This window comes from Trachypithecus francoisi, unplaced genomic scaffold (genome assembly GCF_009764315.1).
Source record: "Trachypithecus francoisi isolate TF-2019V2 unplaced genomic scaffold, Tfra_2.0 Lachesis_group9, whole genome shotgun sequence".
Taxonomy (NCBI): domain Eukaryota; kingdom Metazoa; phylum Chordata; class Mammalia; order Primates; family Cercopithecidae; genus Trachypithecus; species Trachypithecus francoisi.
The window spans coordinates 28,868,265-28,891,796 of NW_022681474.1; the positions used below are offsets into that span (position 1 = coordinate 28,868,265).

A 23,532-nucleotide genomic window follows, 5' to 3' on the forward strand; every position below is an offset into this window, starting at 1 on the left:
TTTTTTTTTTTTTGAGACAGAATCTGGCTGTTCCAGGATAGAGCTCAGTGGCGCCATCTTGGCTCACTGCAACCTCCGCCTCCCGGGTTCAAGCGATTCTCATACCTCAGCCTCCCAAGTAGCTGGGATTACAAGTGTGTGCCACTACACTTGGCTAAATTTTGTATTTTTAGGAGACAGGGTTTTGCCACATTGGCCAGGCTGGTCTGGAACTCCTGGCCTCAAGTGATCCTCCCTCCTGAGCCTCCGGAAGTGCCAAGATTACAGGCATGAGCCACTGTGCCCAGCCAAGGCCAATTCTTTCTTTGAAATGATTCTTAACTCACTCCTCTGCTTTATAAATTAAAAAAAAAAAAAATCATTCCTATGTAAATATTATAAAGCTTTAGTTTCTACACTGTTTAAAAAAAATTAATCAGAAAGCCATTAAGCTGAGACAGCTCCCGCATTCTGGGTTCCTACTTAGGCAAACCAAAACACAACTGACAGTAACTTAATCAGAAACCTCCAACTAACCTCTAACTAGGAACTTTACTAATCAGAAACCACAATTAACTTCTAACCAATCAAGTATTTTGCTTGTCTTGCTTCTTTGAACTTCCCCCTGCTTCATGTCTCTGTGGTCTGAAGCTGCCCGATTCATGAATCACTGTAAACTCAAACTCCAAAAAAAGTAACGTACCTAGGTTTATCTTTGAAGACCAATAATAAAATCTAACAACTCCTAGATCACATAATCTTTTGAAGCTTAAAAACAAGCACACAAGCACACACTAATCCAGTCATCCCTTGGTATCAAGAAGGCTTGGTTCCAGGACCCCCATGAATACCAAAATCCAAGGATGCTCAAATCCGTCATATAAACTGGTGTAGTATTTGCATATAACTAACACTACCCTTCAATATACTTTACATCATCTCTAAATTACTTATAATACCTAATACAAGGTAAATGCTATGTAAATAGTGATTATATTTATTTGTATTATTTTTTATTCTTGTATTGTCCTTGTATTTTTTACTTTTTCTTTCTGGAATTTTTTTTATCCAAGGTTGGCTGAATCCACAGATAGAAACCTAGATATACAAAGGGCCAACTACATATGAAAAGTCCTTTGTAAATTATGATCCAGGCTGTTAATTATTATTAGTGTTCATCAAAATAAATGTAAATTTCTTTGCTAAGTATTCAAGCCTTCCCTATTCTAGCTTCCTCTCAAACCTTGTGCTCACTTACAAAGATCATCTTCTTTTCATTCTCCTTTATGAATATGTTCTGGTAGTTTCTCTATGCTGGGATTCTCTTATACATATCTTATTACTATTCCCAAAAATCAAACCAGATTTACTTTGGGATATTTTGCATATTTTTAAATTCCTATTAAACTAACATGTACCATTTATTTCACAGCATAAAATGCATTAACACAGTAAATACTATTTAAATAAAACCCAGGTATATTTAAATACAAATACCAAAACACTAAAATTTATATCACAAAATAAGAAAATGCAATGGAATATTAATCTTGGAGTATGGCAATCGTAAGCATAAAGCCTAGTAGCTATAAGAAAAATATTAATATATTTAGATATAATTTTAAAAATTCTGTATGTATATTTTTTACATACCAAAAAACATCAAAGTCAAAAGCCAAACAGCAATATGAGTAAATAGTTGCCAATATATGAGTGGCTACTAACTCTTCAAACAGAAAAAAAAGGACTCTGACAAGTCAGTAAGAAAACAAACTTCTAAACAGAAAAGTGGGCAAAAGATACAAAAATAATTTGAAAGCTGTAAGCAATGTCTCACTATCCTCAAAACACTAATTTTAAAATAAACTTAAACTTTTCCTTCTAATAATTTTGGCCTGGCAAATGTTCATTAACTACTACCAAAATTTCTACCTTCACACATCTCTACAACGCTCTGGGAATATTTAAGCCAACAATGATCCTTTAGAGAGAACACAAAACTAAGAAAACAAAGCAGCATTAAGACTACTGGAGAGAAGCAATTGTGTGTATGTGTGTATTTTTCAGTCACAGAAACAAACTATAGACAAATATGCCAAATAATCAGCTTCTAAAATATATTCTTCTCACAGACCATGCACCTTCATCCCTCGCCAAAAACATATTTTAAAATAGCCTGCATAACAATCTGAATGTACTTAATGTCACAGAACTATACACCTAAAAAGAGTTCAATGGTCATTTTATGTTATGTATATCTTACTGCAATAAAAAAATCTAAAAACAAAAACAAAGCCCCCCACCCTTGTGTCTAATGTATCCATATTATGGCTAGAAAGCAGATTTCCAAAATTCACAGTCCTATACTTTCAGCATATATTATGCTGTTTATATCTCCCACTTACACATATACGATGAAATAGTTAAATTTTCTCATCCAAAACTTCCTTGTAAAATTTGGATTCATCTTATACTCAGCTAAGTACTATGTCTTGAACTGTTAAATACAACTACTAGTTGAGGGATGAGGTAATAGAAGATATTCACTACTATAATGACAGAAAAAAAATTTAATGAATGTGTACTGCTTTGGTAGGAATAATCAAGGTGAGGCAAAATGGGGAGAAGTGGGTGTGAGTGTGAGTGTGTGTGCGTGCATGTGTGCACGTATACAGGTATATATGTATACATACATGCATGCATGAACATAATGTTTTTCTTTAAATCTCAAGGTGGATAGTAACACAAAAGACATTTTCCCCAGATTCTCAAAACTCCAACCCCAGAGATCAGTCTAGTTTAAAGCACCTTGAATTAAAACTGAATTTCAGCTCTTATACAAGCCTAGCCACATCTCTGAATAAAAATACAAGAAATAAGCAGTCTCCTCTGCATTGGCAATGTGTTCCAATTTTATATAAATTTACAGACATAAAAAGTGAAGAGGAGATTCCAATAGTCTCAGAGAGGAATAGAATAAAGGTTAATGCTTTCAGCTATACTCCTCTCTCAACCTGGAACCCCAAAAAATCCAGAATGTAACAGATCTAGCAACAGCACCAGTCAGATCAATCAGCTAGGACAAGCTTCAAGATTCTAGCTGACTCCTTAACAACTTAAAAAATATTCTGAAGACCAGAATCCAAATCAAACAGTCCTCTTAGAAAGGAACTACCAAATTTCAAAGGAATAGTTTATCCTGAGCAGAGACAGCGAAAGAATTTAGGTCATTCCAAATGCTTGCAAAATGACCCATAAATACCAAAAAGCTGACACACTACAGGTATCCTTCAAGATCAGCTAATTTTCCATGCTTAGAAATGAACACAGGCAGCACATCATCTCTCTCCTGAAAATCTGTGGGTTTTTTTTGTTTGCGGGGAGAAGGGTGGGGGGTTAAGACAAAATTACATACAATTTTCATTTTTTAATAAGTTGCTGGCATTACATACACACACAGGTATACAAATATATATACATATTTAGAAATGAAATGATAAAAGTATTTATAAATTATTTTCTAAAGTAATTTTGAAAAGCATGTAGATTTTTATTTTTAAATATTCAGTAGAGAAAGAAAGACATGGAATTTACAACACAAATGGATATCTGTCTAGGATTTATGGTTTAATAACCATTTCAAATTTTAATATCATTTTTAGTATAGCCTATTCCACTGATGAAATTACACCCCAACCTTAGTAAAAATGCATACTAAAAACTGTATGAAAATTATAATGCTAGTTGCTAAAGAGAATCTATTAATTACAATTATCTTTATCACAATATTTCCTATCCAAAATATTTACTGGATATGCAAATTAGTTTGTTAATGTAATATAAAATGCTTACCTTGACGCCATGGCCCACATCATCCAGAACTGTGTAATCGATGGGTTTCCGAATATACCTTACAGGGCGCTCCATATTCGCAGGTGCTATTATTTTGTGAGTTCTTGACGTATTCTTATTTGTTGTCAAAATACCAATCTCTCTTCGAGCCACTTTCTCTTTATGAATATCCACAGTCTATATTTTAAATTTGAACAAAACAAGAAAATATTATTTGGCATAATATATTTGCTATCCATATACATTGGACCATATTTAGGATGGACCACAGGACTGTACACCACATGTCTACTTTCCAGTGAACACTATTAAATTATACTAGGCTAAAGGAAGAGAATGTTTAGTGGTGGTTTAAAGCACCAATTAATGTAATGGATTTGATTCTAAAACAATTCTTTGGAAAGCAGTTTTCTTTCCTAATAATTTGGTATGTGGGCCGGGCATGGTAGCTCATGCCTGCAATATCAGCACTTTAGGCCAAAGCAGGTGGATTGCTTGAGTTCAGGAGTTCAAGACCAGTCTGGGCAACATGGCAAAACCCTGTCTCTACAAAACGTACAAAACAGCCAGGCATGGTGGCATGCACCTGTGGTCCCAGCTACTGGGGACGTGAAGTGAGAGGATCGCTTCAACCTGGGAGGTCAAGGCTGCAGTGAGCTATGATTGTGCCACTGCACTCCAGCCTGGGCAACAGAGGGAGACCCTGTCTCAAAAAAAGAGAGAGAGATTTGGTATGTGTAGAACGGGAAAGTTGTCCTGGTATGAGTAGCTGACACTTTATTTATTCAGTGTGATGCAGAACCCCCCCGATACACACCCCCAAAAAAGTAATTACAACGCAATGAAGCAAGTGCTATAATGACACATGCACAGTTCATTCAAAATTACTATAAAGGTGCTGAGAACAAGACAATTAACTAGGTTGAAAGGGTTCATTTAAAGGCTTTATAGAGTACGTAGGTTTCAAAGGATAAACAGGAGTCAAGAAGTGGATATGAAAAATATTAAAGGCAGAGAGAATAACATCCTGCAGACAAAGGTTTAAGAGAGAAAAATGGTAAGAGCAGATATACACTGTCAGCAAGCAGCCTAGACACCTGTTTGGCACAGCCTACCTAGGACTGGTCTACAAGGTTTTTTAAAAATATTTTTTTAATTTAGTTGCCAACTTAAAACTGGACAGTAGCCAGCACATGAGAAATAATTATACAACTGCTCAACAACTTAAAATCTGGCTTTATAAGGAAGTGATGACAAATTTAAATTGAGTGACATGATCACCTCTGCATTTTAAGAAGATCCCATTAGCAGAGGTATTGAAGATAGAAAGAACAAGATTACAGAGAGTAAAACCAACTAAGGGGCAATTATGGTAGTCTAGGTGGGACGAGGCCAGGATAGGAACTGAAGCAGGAAAAAGGGGAAAAAAAGAAAAGAAAAGGTACTCCCAGGGAAAAGAAGAGTTCAATGTTATGCTTGAACCAAATCTGTCACAATTCTGTCATATTTTATCAGAACTTTTTAATTGAGAAAGAACTTCTAATCAAAAATGCTATCCTAATTCCAAACCAAGATAGAGAGAGACACCTCTCCATGAGTATCTATCATTTCTGTACATCTTGTGAGAAGATGCACTAACTCCCTTTGTTCTGGATGTTTATAGAGTAAACAGCCTTAGAAAATACAGCATCTCCTTAGAAAGCAAAGGCAGAATTGTTTACTGTCCAATATAATAAAGCTAATGTAACCCTCCAGGAGAAAGGTTTTTTGCCCATTATAAAAGATGTGGTCCCCTAAATTGAGAGTACTTTTTCTCTAATGCACACAACTGTGTATGCAAAGGCATCACTTGGCTCTTTGTAGTATCCTGTGGAAACTGGGGCTGTTTTCTAGCACAAATGCTGACACTCTGGCTACTACTATTGCCATGAGTAATGATATCCTTTGTCTCTGATCCAGGAGTCTCATGTCTTCCAACAGAATCCATGAAATTGTGGTAGCCTAACTCATCAGTTAACAAGGATAAATCTCAGGACCGTCACAATTTTCGATTGTTCTGGCAATGAAAATAGAATGCTGACGGGGACAAAGCTTTCTAGAAATGGAAGGAAAGACCAGTTAGCAGAAATTGAGAAAAGTCCACGAGAATCATTAATGAACATGTTGTCCATATTGTATGGTCAACCAGGCAATGAATGATCCTCCACTTTACTGCCTGTTAATGAGGCTGAAATGAAGTTTCAGGATAAGTACCAGGAAGTAGACAGATTCAAAGACAACAGCCTGAATGATGCCCTGGTTATTGTCAACACTCCTGCAGATGGGAGGACTTCCTTATCAAGCTGACAGTCAGCCTCAGCAGGTGTGCCTCGTGAAATCTTCCAGACTAAGATTTGTCGGGAAGCGGGAGACGGGGGCACATAAGGTTCTGTTTCCTTTGGACAACAGTTACAAAGACATGCATCTACACTGAGTTTGAAAGTAAGAAAATTTGCAATCATTGTTGGCAGAGCCAAACAAATCTTTAGAAATTTGGCTAGTTTGCTTGGAAGATGAGGAGCATGTAATTACATTGTTCAGGCATGTAATGCTTGTTAAAGAAGAATGGCATTTTGCTGGCTATCTTAGTGCTCAGCGACTACTGCAGTCTACCTTGTCAACATTCAATCCTTTCAAGATGACTACGAAGGGCCTCAGCATTTTCTGGTGGTATAACCTGTCCACTACAAGGAACCTTTGACACTCTTGGGGAAATTTCCCTAAGACAAACTCCCTTGGACACCAACCAGTCTACAGACTCCTACTGTACTAGATAGAGTTTAAAAAGAGGATCAAGGTGATTCACTGGAGAATCAGAAACTAGCTCAAAGAATCTAGATAATTCTTGCTGTCAGTCCTGCAGCCTTAGAAAACTCCAGTAGCCCTAGTATTGAAATCAAGCAAGAATTTAAGAGATCTTATCTTGACATTATCTTAACAATGGAGCAGCAAAGAGCCTACATTAAGGTAAACTTCTAAAAAATGATGTCATTGTGCAGTTCAAGCCCGTCAGCCAAAGGGTACAAAACCCATTTCCCCCACCAGAAAGCAACAAAGCTGTAGCTGTTTGATCAAGGTGTTCCCAAACAGAAATGGATACCATCCATAATGATGACCTTTTTTGTGTGTGTAAGACAACATCTTGCTCTGTCACCCAGGCTGGAATGCAGTGGAACAATCACGGCTCACTGCAATCTTCAAATTCTTGCATTCAAGCAATCCTCTGATCTTAGCCTCCTGAGCAGCTGGGACAACAGGTGCATACCACCATGCCAGGCCAATTTCTTTAATATAATTTTTAGTAGAGACAAGGTCTCACAATGTTGCCCAGGCTGGTCTCGGACTCCTGGGCTCAAGTAATAATGATCTTGCACAGAATACAGGGTTTTGGTTGGACCAAAATTACTGCAGGTTTATTTGACCGATCAGTACACAGCTATAGTACCACTCAAAACTGAAAGTAAATGTCTCGTGTTTACTGGTGCAAAGCTACTCTCTCCTAGCCTCCCTCATCCCTCAACCTCAGCTGCTTTACAATGAAAGATGATTAGGAGTAGGGCCAAGTTCTCCAAGTTTCTAAAGGAGACTGAAGATCACACACACCTGGGTAGGCTACATAACTTTGGGGAGAGCACAGATTCAACATTTTACGGTTCTGTTGGATACAGGAGCCCAAGGCACCTTCATACCCATCCTGTGGAAGAATAAGTTACCAGCTTCCAATACTGAGGTCTGGGTAGGGTTCAAAGTAGGGAAGGGATGCTACTGTGACCTTTTGGGTGAGGCTCTTTGGACCATTCACTGTACTACTATTTGTGGCTTCCACTGCTGAGTGTATAGTGGTATTGATATTTTACATGCTGAACTGTGAGTGCTCATAAGCTCCAGGGAGATCATGCTCACTGTCAAGAGCCCATGTAGAAAGGCATTAGTAAGTCTGGGGCCCCACATTCCTTATGACCTGTTTGAGTACAAGTCTGCGCATAGATGACTTTTCTGAGTAGACCCTCTGGCAAGAGGAACAACCTCTTCTGAAGGTAACTCGTGGGTTTGGATTCAATGCCTCCCTGACATAGCTACTAGGTATGCCTCTTTTGAAAAGAGAATGAGTCAACTCAAATGCAATGACTAACAAAGTGGGAAAGGCCCAACAAGCCTCTCTCATCACATGAAGTGATAATATTCAAGAATGCAGCCAGTATGGCCCCTAGGGCATCTCAGCTTTACATGAAAAAGTAGCAGCTTCTCCCTTTGAGAACATCTGATCTAGCATTCTGCCACCTAAACCAAATCTGCTAGCTCAGTGAGGCCCTTGATTCACAAAGGTTCCATAAATGCCTGGGCCTGTTTCACTGATTATTCAACTAAGCGGAGACCCTGTGTGCCTAGTGGGCTGTAAACTCCAGTGCCCATAATACAGAACTGAAAATGGGTGTGGTTGCTTTGTTCCACCAGCAAAACTCAAGCACATTCTCACAGATCTGGCCAATATTCCCCTTGAAAACCTTGTTATATTTTTACTGACTATCAGGCTATTACCAACAGCCTAGCTATTTAGTCAGCCACTAGGAAAACTACAGAATGACATATTTAAGACTGTCCATAAACCATGGAGATCAATTGTAGTTGCTGATCAAACCATCTGGGTCACTAATACAGATGTTTACAGTAAGAGTCCATTGTCTGATGAGACCAATTATAATCAAGCTACTGATCAAACTGCACTGTTAAGGCTGCTACCACTGCTGCTGGATCCATCATCATACAAGACACAGCAACACATCTATCATCATAGAGTGGATACAAAGTAAAAGAGTCTATGTTCCTGATGCAGAGGCTGCCACCTCATCCCAGACTTGTGAGTCCTGGAAAAGGACTCATTTGTCTCATGGTGAGAGGAACCACATCACATGCTAATGGCAGATTGGTTGCATCAGACCTCTGACAACCTTTTTCAGGTTATCAGTGGTGTCTCACTGTTGATGACACTTTTCCAGGGTCTGGTACTGCTATTCCAGTTCAATCAGCTGACTCCAGCCATACTATTGTGGTCCTTGATACTAATCTGTGTCCTATTTTTACTTTCCACATCATTTGCAATCTGACGATACACTTTTTATCACAAAAGTCACTCAACAATGAGCTGTTAGTCAAGGTATCTGACACTCTACCATCCACAAGCATCTTATATTGCTTAGTGCTACAATAGCCTTATCAGAAATCATCTCAAAAAATTCAACAACAACAAAAATAAACCCGACTCAAAAATAGACAAAAGAGTTGAACAGACATTTCTCCAAAGAAGACAGGCAAACAGAAGCTGGGCACGGTGGCTCACGCCTGCAATCCCAACACTTTGGGAGGCCTAGGCGGGCGGATCACAAGGTCAGGAGATGGAGACCATCTTGGCCAACATGGTGAAACCCCGTCTCTACCAAAAATACAAAAATTAGCTGGGCATGGTGGAATGTACCTGTAGTCCCAGCTACTCAGGAGGCTGAGGCAGGAGAATCGCTTGAACCATGGAGTCAGAGGTTGCAGTGAGCCGAGATTATGTCACTGCACTCCAGCCTGGCGACAGAGTGAGACTTCATCTCAAAAAAAAAAAAAGAAGACAGGCAAATGGCCAATAAGCACATGAAACAACACTCAGTATCACTCATCATGAGGGCAATGCAAATCAAAACCACAATGTGACACAACCTCACATCCACAATGATGGTTATAATAAAAAAATCAGGATGTGGAGAAACGGGAGCCCTCGTGCACTTGCAGTCACTGTGAAACATAGTATAGTGAAATTCCTCACAAAATTAAAAACAGAATTAGCACACAACCCAGCAATTCCAATTACAGGTATATACCCAAAAGAACTGAAAGCAGGGTCACCTAGCAGCTTTATTCACAACATCCAACTATCCATCAACAGATCAATGGATGCACAAAATGTGATATATACATACTATAGAATAGTATTTAGACTTAACAATGAAGGTACTTCTGACACATGCTACAATATGGATGAACCTTGAGGACATTATGCTGAGTGAAATATGCCAGTCACAAAAAGACATATATTGTATGATTCCATTTATATGAGGTAACTAGAGTAGTCAAATTCATAAAGACAGAAAGTGGAGATAGTGGTTGCCTGGGGGAGGAAAGTTCAATAGACACTTGTTGTTTAATGGGTATAGGGTTTAATTTCTACAAGATAAAAAGAGTCCTAGAGATTATTAGTTGCTCAGCATTGTAACTATACTTAACACTACTGAACAGTACACTTAAAATGGTTAAGATGGTAATCATATATGTATTTTGCCATAATTTTTAAAAAAATTTTAACCATCTGAAAAGATTTCTGAGTATACCTCTGTCACCTCCTCCTCGTCTACACAGGAGTACAGCAGTTTAGTCGCTGAATGTGGCTGTCTCCAGGAAGAGAACAGCTCCTGGCCAATTGGGATTCCACCCTGACCATTTCTAAGCATGATGCTTCTTCCTTTCCTCTAATGGAAATCCCAGGCTAGCTTGATTGGTCTACTCTCTGGGTGGCAATCCAGTCAAAAGGAGGTCTTTGGTATAAACCTAATTCAGCTTCAGCCACCTGGAATTGACAATCTGGATTTTCTTGCTGGATTTCCTTGGTCTTAAATAATAATGACCACTTAGTTAAGTATACTGCTTCCCCTAGGGTGGCTCATGTGGACTAAAGTAGGAGACATAAAAGGGTCTCTGTAAGTTTAACAAAAAGGACCTTTGTCGCTCTTGCACCTGGCCCTTCTAGAAAAAAGGTCTGGGTTTGAGTCAGAGATGACTGGAAAAAAGGTAAAGCTAGCTACTGGAATGGGACACACTGATTTTGTGGCAGTCGAAGGGGTACAACAACCCTGTCTGGCACCTGTGGGGAAAACACCTTAGATGTTGGGAAGGAAAAGGAGGGACATTAGTGATCTGTCTTTTAGAATAATCCCTCACAAAGGACATTTCTCTGCAAATGTGCAAAACCTCAAATTTAACTGACTACTGGGTCTGCCCCTACCCCGCCACACAGCTTTGATCACTACTCAATCATCATTCTCCTTAACTGCACAGTCTCTCGGAAGCAGCAGAAGATGGTCCAAGCTCCCAAATCTCCCACATGAAACACCTGTCCATAACTTCAGGCGTCTTTTCAAGGCACAGTCATTTCAAGGGACAGATGAATGCCATCGAGTTGGTGGCACAGATAATAAATAGGACAGATTGGACTGATTGCCTTCAGGCAGTCTCTCCACAAACAAGTACTAGAGAAGTATTCATACTGAACTCGGAACCCTAAGGCTTACCAGCCATCAGGGAGGCTACATTGGAGAAACCATCAGCCTGTGCCCTCTGACTTAAAAGTAGGTCCCACATAACTGGGAGGTGGTGCGGGGGGAGTGTGTCGGAGGGGCAGAAGTAGGACAATATAAACAACACATTCTTTATAGGCACAGAGTCCTTGGGAGTATTTCTTGTTTGGAAGTCAGGCATTGCCTCCCTTCAGAAAATGTGATGACTTGCACACCAAGGGAATAATCGCTATAATGGGAGTCATCCAATTAGAAAAGTTTATTTGAAATTTGTTCTGGACTTTAGCTAAAGCAATCAATGACATCACCTTGGGCCTAGAGGCATTCAGGACAGTCTCAAATCACTAACCAGGATTCTTACAGATAAAAGAATAGCCCTACACTTCCTCTTTGTAGACCAAGGCCAAATCTGTGCTATATATTCTGCAGTAACTAGATTAATGCCTTGGGCCAAGAGTAAAGTCAGAGCAGAAACAGAGAAAGCCACCACCTGGCTCTCTTAGGTAGACCCTAAAGGTTTATTGCATTTGTTCTGTTGGCTGGGTCTCGGACCCTGGGGAGCATAATTGAAGTCATATTGCAGTCTGGCTTCATCCTGCTATCCTGTTGATAGTAACTTTAATGAAATGTGTTATAAGAAAAACTGAATGGATCTGGTCCCAGGCTCTGTCGGTAAGACTAATCAGAGTGACCAGTGAAGCTGTATAATCGTGGGAAGGAAATCTTACCAGAAGCCAAGAAGGTATAGAAATGAAGGTAGAATACTGTTGGAAGGCAATTATACTTGAGTCTTTCATGTTTCTGTACCTGTTGCGAGTAGAGGGACTGATTACTTTTGTACCATACCAATTTGTTACATATGTTTGTATTATATAAGGAATGGTCTTGAGGGATCAAGAAACAGTGTCTCCCTCAGGAGCAAAAGGCAGGTTTGTTTGCTGTCTAGTACAATAAAGACGTCATTTCCAGTGGGCATGGTGGCTCACGCCTGTAATCCCAGCACTTTGGGAAGCTGAGTGAGGCAGATCACCTGAGGTCAGGAGTTCAAGACCAGCCTGGTCAACACGGTGAAATTCCATCTCTACTAGAAATACAAAAATTAGGCGGGCACGGTGGCGCACACCTGTAGTTTCAGTTACTTGCAGGGGTGCTGAGGCATGAGAATAGCTTGAACCTGGGAGGTGGAGGTTGCAGTGAACCAAGATCATGCCACTGCACTCCAGCCTAGGGGATAGAGTGAGACTCTGTCTGGAAAAAAAAAAAATGTCATCTCCCTGCAGGGTGAATGAAGGTCAGGTAGGCTTACAACTTACTACCTATTATCAAAGTTTGGGTTCCCTAAACTGGTAGTCCCTCTCCTGTAACAGACTGCAGTGCATTACAGGAAAGGCATCACCACATGCATCGCTCAGCCCCTTTCACCTTCCTCTATGGAGCAGTGGGTTTGGGAAACTGGCACAAATGGTAACACTCTGGCTCCCATTATTCTCATCAGTAATAAAGTCCTGTGTCTCTGGTCCAGAAGTCTTCTGTCTTATACCAGCATCTACAAAAGATGTTAGCTTGCATGGAGGGCAAAATCTGACTCTTAAAAGTTCTTGAAAAAACTGTTTTTATAGTGAAACAATTCACACATTCTGACCATCCCCATCCCCAAGTAATTCTGAGGATTATCTGATACAATCATTGATTCATTGATGTTACAAAATGTAAAGAGCCACATTTTTGTAGAATACCTCTCTACACCTTTTTTTTTTTTTTTTTTTTTTTTTGACAGGGTCTTGCTCTGTCGCCCAGACTGGAGTTCAGTGGTGCGATCTCAGCTCACTGTGCCCTCTGCCTCCCAGGTTCAAGCGATTCTCATGTCTCACGACTGCCCAAGTAGCTGGGACTACAGGCATGTGCCCCCACACCCAGCTTATTTTTGTATATTTTGTAGAGATGGAGTTTCACCATGTTGGCCAGGCTGGTGGCAAACTCCTGACCTCAAGTGATGTGCCCGCCTCAGTCTCCTAAAGTGCTGGGATTGCAGGCATGAGCCATCATACCCAGCCTCTCCACACATCTTTTAAACTCCTCCCTTTTCTAATAGGTCCAGCATTCGTACAAATTTTAGCTCAATTCTGCTCAACACAGAATTAAGTTGAGGAATCCCTAACTCCATAGAGGGGAAAATACCGAGACTTCATTGGAAGTTGGAAAAGATGGACCAGTATTTACCTAGGTTTGTTTCTACCTCTCCCAAACACTCATTCTCTGTCTCCTTTGTAAGGTCATCTTACAGACAGTGTCTCCAGGTTCACTTTCCTCTTTATAACCCCTCAGTAAATTCGTCCACATTCAGGCTTAAATTACCATATATACATACAAACTTTTATTTATCTATTCAAGAATGCTCATCTAAGCTGTAAGTTCATATATAAAACTGACATTCTCTCAGATATTTGAATGGCAGCTTAAAGTGAACATGTTCAAAATCAAACACACAGGCCACTCAATCCTATTTCAATGTTCCTACTTCAATTCTCTATTAGTTTATGTAAGTCAGACATCTAGCATTTACTTCATGTTTAATTTTACTAAATCCTGTCACATTTACCTTTAAATACCAAAAATCTGTTTCTAACACTTTAATCCTACTCAATCTACTACCATCTCTCACCTTGGCTATTGCAACAGCCTTCTAATTGGTCCACTTGTACCCAATCTGGCCTTTATCCAGTCTGTTCTCTATGGTGTAACCATGGAGAGCTTTACAAAAGAAGTAAACTTGAGAAAACAAAATTAAAAATGTGTACATTTCACCTGTTTAAACCCTATTAAAAGAGCATCCCAGACGGTCCCCAGTCCTCAAAGGAAAAATTAATTCAAAATGTCTTGTTCTTTCCCTGTTTTTCTCAAGCGTGATGGAATCCACAACTCTCCTCCTTAAAATCATCCTTTTTTCACCCTTCCTACTTCACTCACACCCTGCAGAATTATTCAGGACACGATTTCAAATTACCTGAAAAATTCTGCTCTGGTCTACTCTCTCTCCATTCTCTCAATTCTGAATCATAAAAGTCCAAAACACAACACGTCCAGCAAAGCACAACCCTCCATATGGCAGGGTGACCAAATAAAGCGGGTAGAGAAGGGAACAGGTTTGGAACATTTGTATAACAACAGCATGCATATGTTCACCAAGCGAGAGTTAGCTTTTTCAGAGAGATTAATTCTTTCTCATACTTGAATTTCCTTACTTTCACACATTTTTCTTCAACTTTACATAGCAAAAGCAGCAGTCTGACATTAAAAAATAATAATAATAAGCTTTTAGTCTTAATGTATTACAGTCAAAATCAGAGTAACCCCAGCTGAGAAGAACTAGATGGCCCAGGAGATTACCCTATAGCAATGCTCAGACCCACTGGTTTAAAAAAAAAAAAAAAAAAGCATGCAAACTTGAAATTAGAAAATTATGTTTGAATACTAACTCTTTTGCTTACTGGATATAAAATTTTATACAAGTTTTAATTAATTAAAATTTCATTTTGCTTATAATATTTGGCTCTGTGTCCCCACCCAAATCTCATCTTGAATTGTACTCCCATAATTCCCACGTGTTGTCGGGGGGACACAGTGGGAGATAATTTGAATCACGGGTTCGGTTTCCCTCATACTGTTCTCATGGTAGTGAATAAGTCTCATGAGATCTGATGGTTTTATCAGGGGTTTCCACTTTTGCATCCTTCTCATTTTCTCTTGCTGCCGTCATGTAAGAAGTGCCTTTTGCATCCTGGCATGATTCTTAGGCCTCCTCAGCCATGTGGAACTGTAAGCCCAATTGAACCTCTTTTCCTTCCCAGTTTCAGGTATATCTTTATCAGCAATGTGAAAACAGATTAATACAGCTTATATAAAATGGGAATAGCATATTAGAAACTATAACATTGCTTGATACAAAAAAGTACTAAAAATTAATAAATCTGAATCTTATTTATCAAACTATCCAATCTACAACTCTGCAATTAAGATAAAGCATTTCTAAAATATTAATATGAAAACATGAATGTATCACATTATGTATTTGAAATATGATGAATGTGATTTAGGTTCCAATCTCCAGTTTTGCCACTGGCAATACAATTTTGAAGAACTCCTCAAGGCCAGTCTTAAGATACCAGCAGTTTGAGGCCGGGCGCAGTGGCTCAAGCCTGTAATTCCAACACTTTGGGAGGCTGAGGTGGGTGGATCACGGGGTCAGGAGATCAAGACCATCCTGGCTAACACGGTGAAACTCCATCTCTACTAAAAATACAAAAAATTAGCCGGGAGTGGTGGCGGGCATCTGTAGTCCCAGCTACTCAGGAGGCTGAGACAGGAGAATGACGTGAACCCCGGGAGGCAGAGCTTGTAGTGAGTCGAGACCGCGCCACTGCACTCCAGCCTGGGCAACAGAGCCAGACTCTGTAACACACACACACACACACACACACACACACACACACACATACACACACACAAAACATACCAGCAGTTTGAAAACTCAACTGATTCCAAGGTAAACAAATGCTAAAATTCAACACACACACACACACACACACACAAAACATACCAGCAGTTTGAAAACTCAACTGATTCCAAGGTAAACAAATGCTAAAATTCATTTGGAAAAAAAAAAAAAGTGGATCCTCATTTTCTTGGCAGGAACTGGGCATGTAGTCCTACTCCCTGTTATGTACAGCGGCAAAGGGAAGAGCTCCGGCCCCCTTTAGCATGTCTTTGGTGCCATGCAGCTTCCTGTCTGCCAGTTCCATCCTCAAGCACCAGGACACCAGGGAAAAGGAAAAAGAAAAAAGAAAGTGGATCTTAGAGATAGGGGTATCAAAAGTACTAACTAGAGAAAAGATAACAACCCAAAGACAAGTTCTCAATAAATGAAGACCATGCTTGATGCATCAGCACCTGAAGGAGAAAAGACAAAATCAAAATAGAATGTACATGAAACAAATTTGGAAGTAATCAATAGAATGAACACGTATGGGTGAATCACCTTTTAAAGCTTGAATACATACACACATTTGAATTACATATGCTTTATATAATTCAAAGCTCACAAAGTTCAAGAAGTATAACAAATGATGGTGTTTCCGTTTCCTGGCTAAACATCAAATGACAATAAAAGACATTGTTTAACTACTCCCCTGTTCAGTTTTGAAATTATGCAGTGGTTCACAAAATTTTTAATGTGAGGGAAATCTACACATTTTAAAAGGGATTTTCTGTATTTTATTAATATTTTATGTTTTTATTTAACTTTTTAGCTCAGGGGTACATATGTAAGATGTGTTAGTTTGTTGCATAGGTAAACATGTGTCATGAGTGTTTGTTGTACAGATTATTTCATCATCCAAGTATTAAGCCTAGTATCCATTAGGTTTTTCCCGATCCTCTCCCTCTTCCCACCCTTCACCATCCAGTGGGCCCCAGTGTGCACTGTTCCCCTCTAGGTGTCCATGTGTTCTCATCATTTAGCTCCTACATATAAGTGAGAACATGCAGTATTTGGTTTTCTGTTCCTGCATTAGTTTGCTAAGGATAATGGCTTCCAGTTACATCCATGTCCCTGCAAAAGACATGATTTCATTCTTTTTTGATGGCTGCATAGTATTCCATGGTATATATGTACCACTTTTTCTTTATCCAGTCTATCACTGATGGGACATTTAGATTGATTCCATCTTTGCTACTGTGAATAGTGCTACAGTGAACATACATGTGCATGTGTCTTTATAACAGAACAATTTATATTCCTTTGGATATATACCCAGTAATGGGATTGCTGGGTCAAATGGTATTTCTGTCTCTAGGTCTTTGAGGATTCACCACACTGTTTTCCACAACAGTTGAACTAATTTACATCCCCACCAACAGTGTAAAAGCGTTCCTTTTTCTCCACGACCTTACCAGCATCTGTTATTTTTTTGACTTTTTAATAATAACCATTCTGACTGGTATGAAATGGAATCTCATTGTGGTTTTTATTTGCATTTTTTAATGGTCAGTGATGTTGAATTCTTTTTCATATGATTGCTGGACGCGCACGTATGTCTTCTAAGAAGTGTCTGTTCTCTGTTCATGTCCTTTGCCCACTTTTTAATGGTTTTTTTTTTTTCTTGTAAGTTTAAGTTCCTTATAGAAGCTGGATATTAGACCTTTGTCAGAAAAATGTGGAACACTTCATGAATTTGCATGTCATCCTTGCACAGGAGGCAGGCTAATATTCTCTGTATTGCTCCAATTTTAGTGTACGTACTGCAGAAGTGACCACTTATGTTGTATTTTTATCACATAAAATGAAATTGTACTGCAATGAGCTGGTAAAAATGACATAGTTGTAGTTAGCCCAATACAAAGCAAACAAAGCCTCTGAATTTGGGTAATGCAAGAGGCGTAATCTAGAGCTAATATTGGCTGTGCTCAGTGACTCACACCTATAATCCCAGCCCTTTGGGAAGCCAAGGAGAATGGGTCATTTGAGTACAGGAGTTCGAGACTAGCCTAGGCAACATGGTGAAACCCCTTCTCTACAAAAAATGCAAAAAAATTTGCTGGGCATGGTGGTACACACTTGTAGTCCCAACTACTCAGGAGTCTGAGGTGGGAGGATCACCTGAGCCCAAGGGGTCAAGGCTGCAGTGAGCCACAATCACACCACAGCACTACAGCCTGGGTAAGAGTAAGACTCAGTCTCCAAAAAAAAAAAATAGAGCAAATATAATACAAGTGGAAAACGCTTTTGGCAGACTCAATATGACAAGCAAAAATCATACCAAGAGTTGTGAGAGAGACAAATGGCAATATGGAACATAAGATAATCAACAGGAATATTCTACAGTAAAAATCACTAGAACACCCTGAATAAAACCCTAAAAACTCTCTCCCCTATTATATTTTACTTCTACTTATAAATAAGAAATAAGGAAACAGTGAGATAGGAGTTTGAAAGAAAAACCTGGAAAAAAAAATTAAATGGTCTTCAAAACCAGATACAACACACCCCCATCTACTCACAACCACATATACACCCGATCGTCCCCCTTCTATCCCATGTTATCTTGATACCAAGTCTTTCCAAACTAATCTACAGCTTCAATTTATTCCAATAAAAATGCCAACAGAGATTTCCAAGGTTCTAAATTTATATGGGAGGGCAAAGGGGAAGGAATGGCTGAGACATGGTCTAAAAGAAAAATTAGAAGGGAGGAGGGTAACTTGCCTCTTGAGATATTATGAAACCATAGTAAAGAAGATAGTAGGGTTCTTACAGGGTTAAATAAATGGACCAATACAACAGAAGAGAAAATTCAGGAAAAAAAATCATGCTTATAACGAAATTTGGTATCTTACAGTGATAGCACAGTAAGAAAGAATGTATTATTTGAATAGAGCAAATATTTTGCCATACAGAAAAAAAACACTGAAAATGGATCCCTACCTTAAACCACAGGAGAAAACTAACTCCAGATCCTTTAAATTTAAATGCAAATAAATGACATTTTTATACTTGAAATATTATACATTATATACATTAATGAGAATGAACAAATTACTAATGAATGAACTAATGTATATGTAATACAGAAAAATCTTAGAAATTATAATGCTGAATAAAAAAAGTAAGCCATGCTAGGGTACATACAGGATGAATCCATTGTTATAAGCCCAAACACAAGCAAAATTAAACAATAATTGTTTAGTGATACACATACATGTGATTTTTAAAAAATGGTAAGTCCAAGGGAATGATAAACATCCCTTTTGTGGTGGGTGAGAAGTATACAGAGAAAAGAAACAGAATTGGTCATTTTCTAGTTTTTAGTTTTAATGATGGATTCAGAGATGTCTGATTTATTATTGTATATGCATAACATATATTACATTTATTCTTTTGAATAAGTATAAGATAATTTTTGTCTTTAATTACACACAAATAGCACACAGAAAAGAATGATTAATATTTCTGAAGCAACATCAAAAGACTCCATGAAAGAAACCTCAATTTTGCCAGCCATATCTGGCAGGTAAAAGAGAAAAAAGGAGAGTGGGGGAAAAGGTCAAAATCCAAGCACAGCAGACAGCATAAGCCAGGGGAAAAAGGCATGAAAACACAACACCTTCTCTGAGATTAGAGAAAAGCTAAAATAGCATGAATAAAAGTAAGTTGAACTCTAATTAAGAGTTAAATAAAACATTATGGAAATTAGGAAGCCAATCTTGAAAACTTCTTTTTAAATGGTCAAGCAAGGCTTTTATTAAAATAAGCAGATTGGGAATTGAATAAATAAAATTAATTGTATGGTAAGTAAATGTTCTAAAGGAAACATTAAAATATTCTAAAAGCAATTACATTTAGAGAGGAAAACATTTTCTAAAATGTAGAAATAAAATGATAAACTCCATAAGCAGTCAAGATTTTAAAATTATCTTTTAAGATATGATTATTTTAAACTGCTGTATAGAAATAGGTTTTCATTTTGTTCTTTTTTCTCTCCCTAGTCACTCTGGAGGAAATAAAAAGAATACATATGCTTCTTTTAAAGATCTTCCAGAAAAATCCTTCTTAATCACCAAAAGACAGAAAGGCAGGCAGGAAAGAAGTATGACATAGCAACACTACTTAATGTTCCATGGATTTTCTACAATATCATCTCAGAAGGCCTACTATCATCCTCACAACTGCCACTGCTACTACAGGGAGGGCATTATAGGTTTTAAGCAAAGAACCTTGTACATAAGTAAAAACACAATAAATGTTTGCTAAAAAAAAACTACAGAATGAAAACCAAAATATTTTTGCCCTGAATAGAGAAAGGAGAGGGGTATAAAAAGGGCAGAAGAAGAGAGTCCTGAGACAAGCTGCACAGAGGAAGCCTTCAGCCAAGAAAGAGACAATCTTTGTCTGTTATTGCTTATTTGGACCAGACTCTGGAAATGGCCTTATGCCCAAAATTCTGTGTTACAGATCTTTGTTCAATAAGCTTGAAACAAGGTCCCAATCAACTTCGAAGTTAACTTGATTCAGAATGACCCATATACACACCATAAAATAGATCTATTTAGAAAAGATGAGCTGCAAAATCAGACTCTGGTGGAAAAACAAAAACCACTTGGATCAGAATTATTCTGAAATATTTTAGCCTGGGAAAAACTGAATCTGTCACTAACATTCTGGTCCATGCCTAATTTTTTAGTACTTCCCATGACATTTTTCTGTCTCCTCCTCGCCTGCTTAATTATATAAGATAAGCTACAAAATACTCTATGTGGTAATCACATACCCACCTCAAAAAAGAAACCTTTTTGCCTAATTTAGTGATAATCATTTTTTATCCAAACTAGAATCTAAGCTAAATATGAACTTTTAATAGAACATTAGATCACAGCTTATCTTCTAAGCACCAGGTCATGAATTTGTACTTAATTCTTCAAACTACTACTCCTTACCTAACAACTAACACTTGTTTTAGTATTTCATGAGTGTCTCTCCCTTCTTAAAAAGATGATACATTTTAAATTCTCCAGCCTGGGCAACATAGTGAGACCCTGTCTCTACAAAAAAAAAAAAAAAATTTTTTTTTAATTAGCCAGGCAAAGGCCGGGTGCAGTGGTTCACGCCTATAATCCCAGCACTTCGGGGGACCAAGGTGGGTGGATCACTTGAGGTCAGGAGTCCAAGACCAATCTGGCCAACATGGTGAAACCCCATCTCTATCAAAAAATATAAAAATTAGCCGGGAGTGACAGGTGCACCTGTAATCCCAGCTACTCAGGAGGCTAAGGCAGGAGAATCCCTTGAACCCAGGAGGCAGAGGTTGCGTTGAGCCAAGTTCGTGCCACTGTACTCCAGCCTGAGCAACCCTGTCTCCAAAATAAATAAAAATAAAAATAACTACATTAGCCAGGCAAGGTGGCTCACACCTGTAGTTCCAGCTACACAGGAGGCAGGAGAATTGCTTAAGCCTAGGAAGTCAAAGATGCAGTAAACAGTGATCATGCCACTGCATTCCAAACTGGGTGACACAACAAGACCGCGTCTCAATAAATGAAAAACAAGTAAAATAAAATTCTCTACATATGTCAGGCAGTATAGTCTAATGACTAAGAGTTGAGTTCAGGAACCAAACTGTGTCGATTTAATAGCTAGTTGTACCATTTACTAATCGTGTGAACATGGATAAGTTACTTAACCATCCTAAGGCCTCAGTTTCCTTACCATACAGATGAGATGTAAAAACAAGCAAAAAAACCGTTATCAACTTCACAGTTATTGTAAGGATTAAATGAGGTAATATATAGAATGGATTTTCAACAGTGTCTAGCATGTAGAAAAATCAATATACATTAGCTTATTATTATTATTGTTTCCCAGTCCTTATTCAAGTGTTTAACTGAGTTTACTTGATGATATGAAACCAGAAAAGCTTACAGCCAATAATAAATACAATTCATCTTAGCAATCTTAGACATTAGAAGTTGTTACTTAGGGCCAGGCATGGTGGCTTATGCCTGTAATCCCAGCACTTTGGGAGGACGGGAGTTCAAGACCAGCCTGGCCAACATGGCGAAATCCTGTCTCTACTAACAATACAAAACTTAGCCAGGCATTGTGGCAAACGCTTGTAATCCCAGCTACTGAGGAGGCTGAGGCACAAGAATTGCCTGTAATCCCAGCTATTCGGGAGGCAGAGGTTGCAGTTAGCAACAGAATGAGAATCTGTCTCCAAAAAAAAAAGAGGCCAGGCGAGGTGGCTCATGCCTGTAATCCTAGCACTTTGGGAGGCTGAGGTGGGCAGATCATGAAGTCAGGAGATCAAGACTATCCTGGCTAACATGGTGAAACCCCGTCTCTATTAAAAATACAAAAAATTAGCCAGGCGTGCTGGCGGGCGTCTGTAGTCCCAGCTACTCAGGAGGCTGAGGCAAGAGAATGGCGTGAACCCGAGAGGCAGAGCTTGCAGTGAGCCGAGATCACGCCACTGCACTCCAGCCTGGGCGACAGAGCGAGACTGTCTCAAAAAAAAAGAAAGAAAAAGAAATTGTTACTTAGTCCACTTAAGATACCCCCAAGTATATTGCATGCAAAACAAGCAGCACAAATCAATATTATCAAAAAAGAAGATTCAAATCTAAAAACTTCAAAAGGATTTGGATTCACTTAGTAGTAGCCCTTTCTAGGCACCCTTATTTCTTTCTTCATTATAGGAGTATTTTTGGTCCTATAATTCTTCTTACAAGCAAAGACAACATTTGGAGATATTTATACTGAAAGGATATTTAAAAGTACAAGTTGGTACTTCAGTTTAAATTTTGAGGATGGATTTACACACTGATGTCTCTCCCTCCTATAACGTCACCAAAATGACTGCCAAAGGATTCATTTATTTATACACACACACACACACACACACACACACACACACATTTTTTAGAGGGATAAGGGACAAGTATTTCCAACAAAACTCTGAATATCAGAAAACAAATCAAGGCAAGGCAGCTAACTCATCTGAATAGAAGCAGAACTTAAAACATCTGCACACAGAAAGGCAATTTGTCCTAAAAGAAACAGCCTCTGGAAGCCAGGTTCTTTAAATGAGGAACCACAATAAGATACCACTTCATACTCACTAGGATAGCTATAATCAAAAAAAATAGACCCGGGTACAGTGGCACATGCCTCTAGTACAAGATACTCACGAGGCTGATGGAGGAGGATCAACTGAGTCCAAGAGTTTGAAGCCAGCCTGGACAACATAGCAAGGCCCTATTTCAAAAAAATAATACTAGACAAAACAAGTCTGTAAGGAAGTGAAGACAAAAGAAGTGTTTCTCTGCAATGCTCATACACTGCTGATGGGAATATAGAATGGGACAGCCATTTGGGCAATCAGTCAGCAGTTCCTCAAATAGTTAAACAAGAGTTACCATACGATCCAGCAATTCCATTTTTAGGTATACAACCAGTATAACTGAAAACATATGTCCATGCAAAACTTGTACACAATTGTTCACAGCAGCATTATTCGTAACAGTCAAAGAGTGGAAACAACCCAAATGTCTATCAAATAAAATGATGAACAGAAAAAGAAAAGGTAGCCTATCCATACAACAGAATGTTATTTGGAAATAAAAAGGAATAAAGTACTAATGCATGCTACAACATGCATGGACCTTGAAAATATCATACTAAGAAGCACAAAGGATCACATATTGCTTGAATCTATTCACATGAAATGCCCATGGTAGGCAAATCTATACAGACAAAAACCAGATGACTAATCGTTAG

General features: G+C 38.6%; 1 protein-coding gene and 2 non-coding genes across 17 annotated transcripts in view; 1 reads left to right on the forward strand and 2 right to left on the reverse strand.

Moving 5' to 3' along the window:
- The window catches only part of ABI1 (abl interactor 1), a 118,423-nt gene that overhangs the window by 26,781 nt on the left and 68,110 nt on the right, over positions 1 to 23,532 (reverse strand). For all 15 annotated transcript variants that reach the window (XM_033209146.1, XM_033209144.1, XM_033209140.1 and 12 more), the window contains exon 3: positions 3,832 to 4,008. In XM_033209146.1, coding sequence (XP_033065037.1) covers positions 3,832 to 4,008 — 177 coding nt within the window. The remainder of the gene's footprint in view (positions 1 to 3,831; positions 4,009 to 23,532) is intronic.
- On the forward strand, positions 15,877 to 16,023 carry LOC117082907. The gene has a single exon (XR_004436832.1). It is a non-coding gene; the product is annotated as a small nucleolar RNA SNORA57 (small nucleolar RNA).
- LOC117082964 lies at positions 17,411 to 17,517 on the reverse strand. The gene has a single exon (XR_004436877.1). It is a non-coding gene; the product is annotated as a U6 spliceosomal RNA (small nuclear RNA).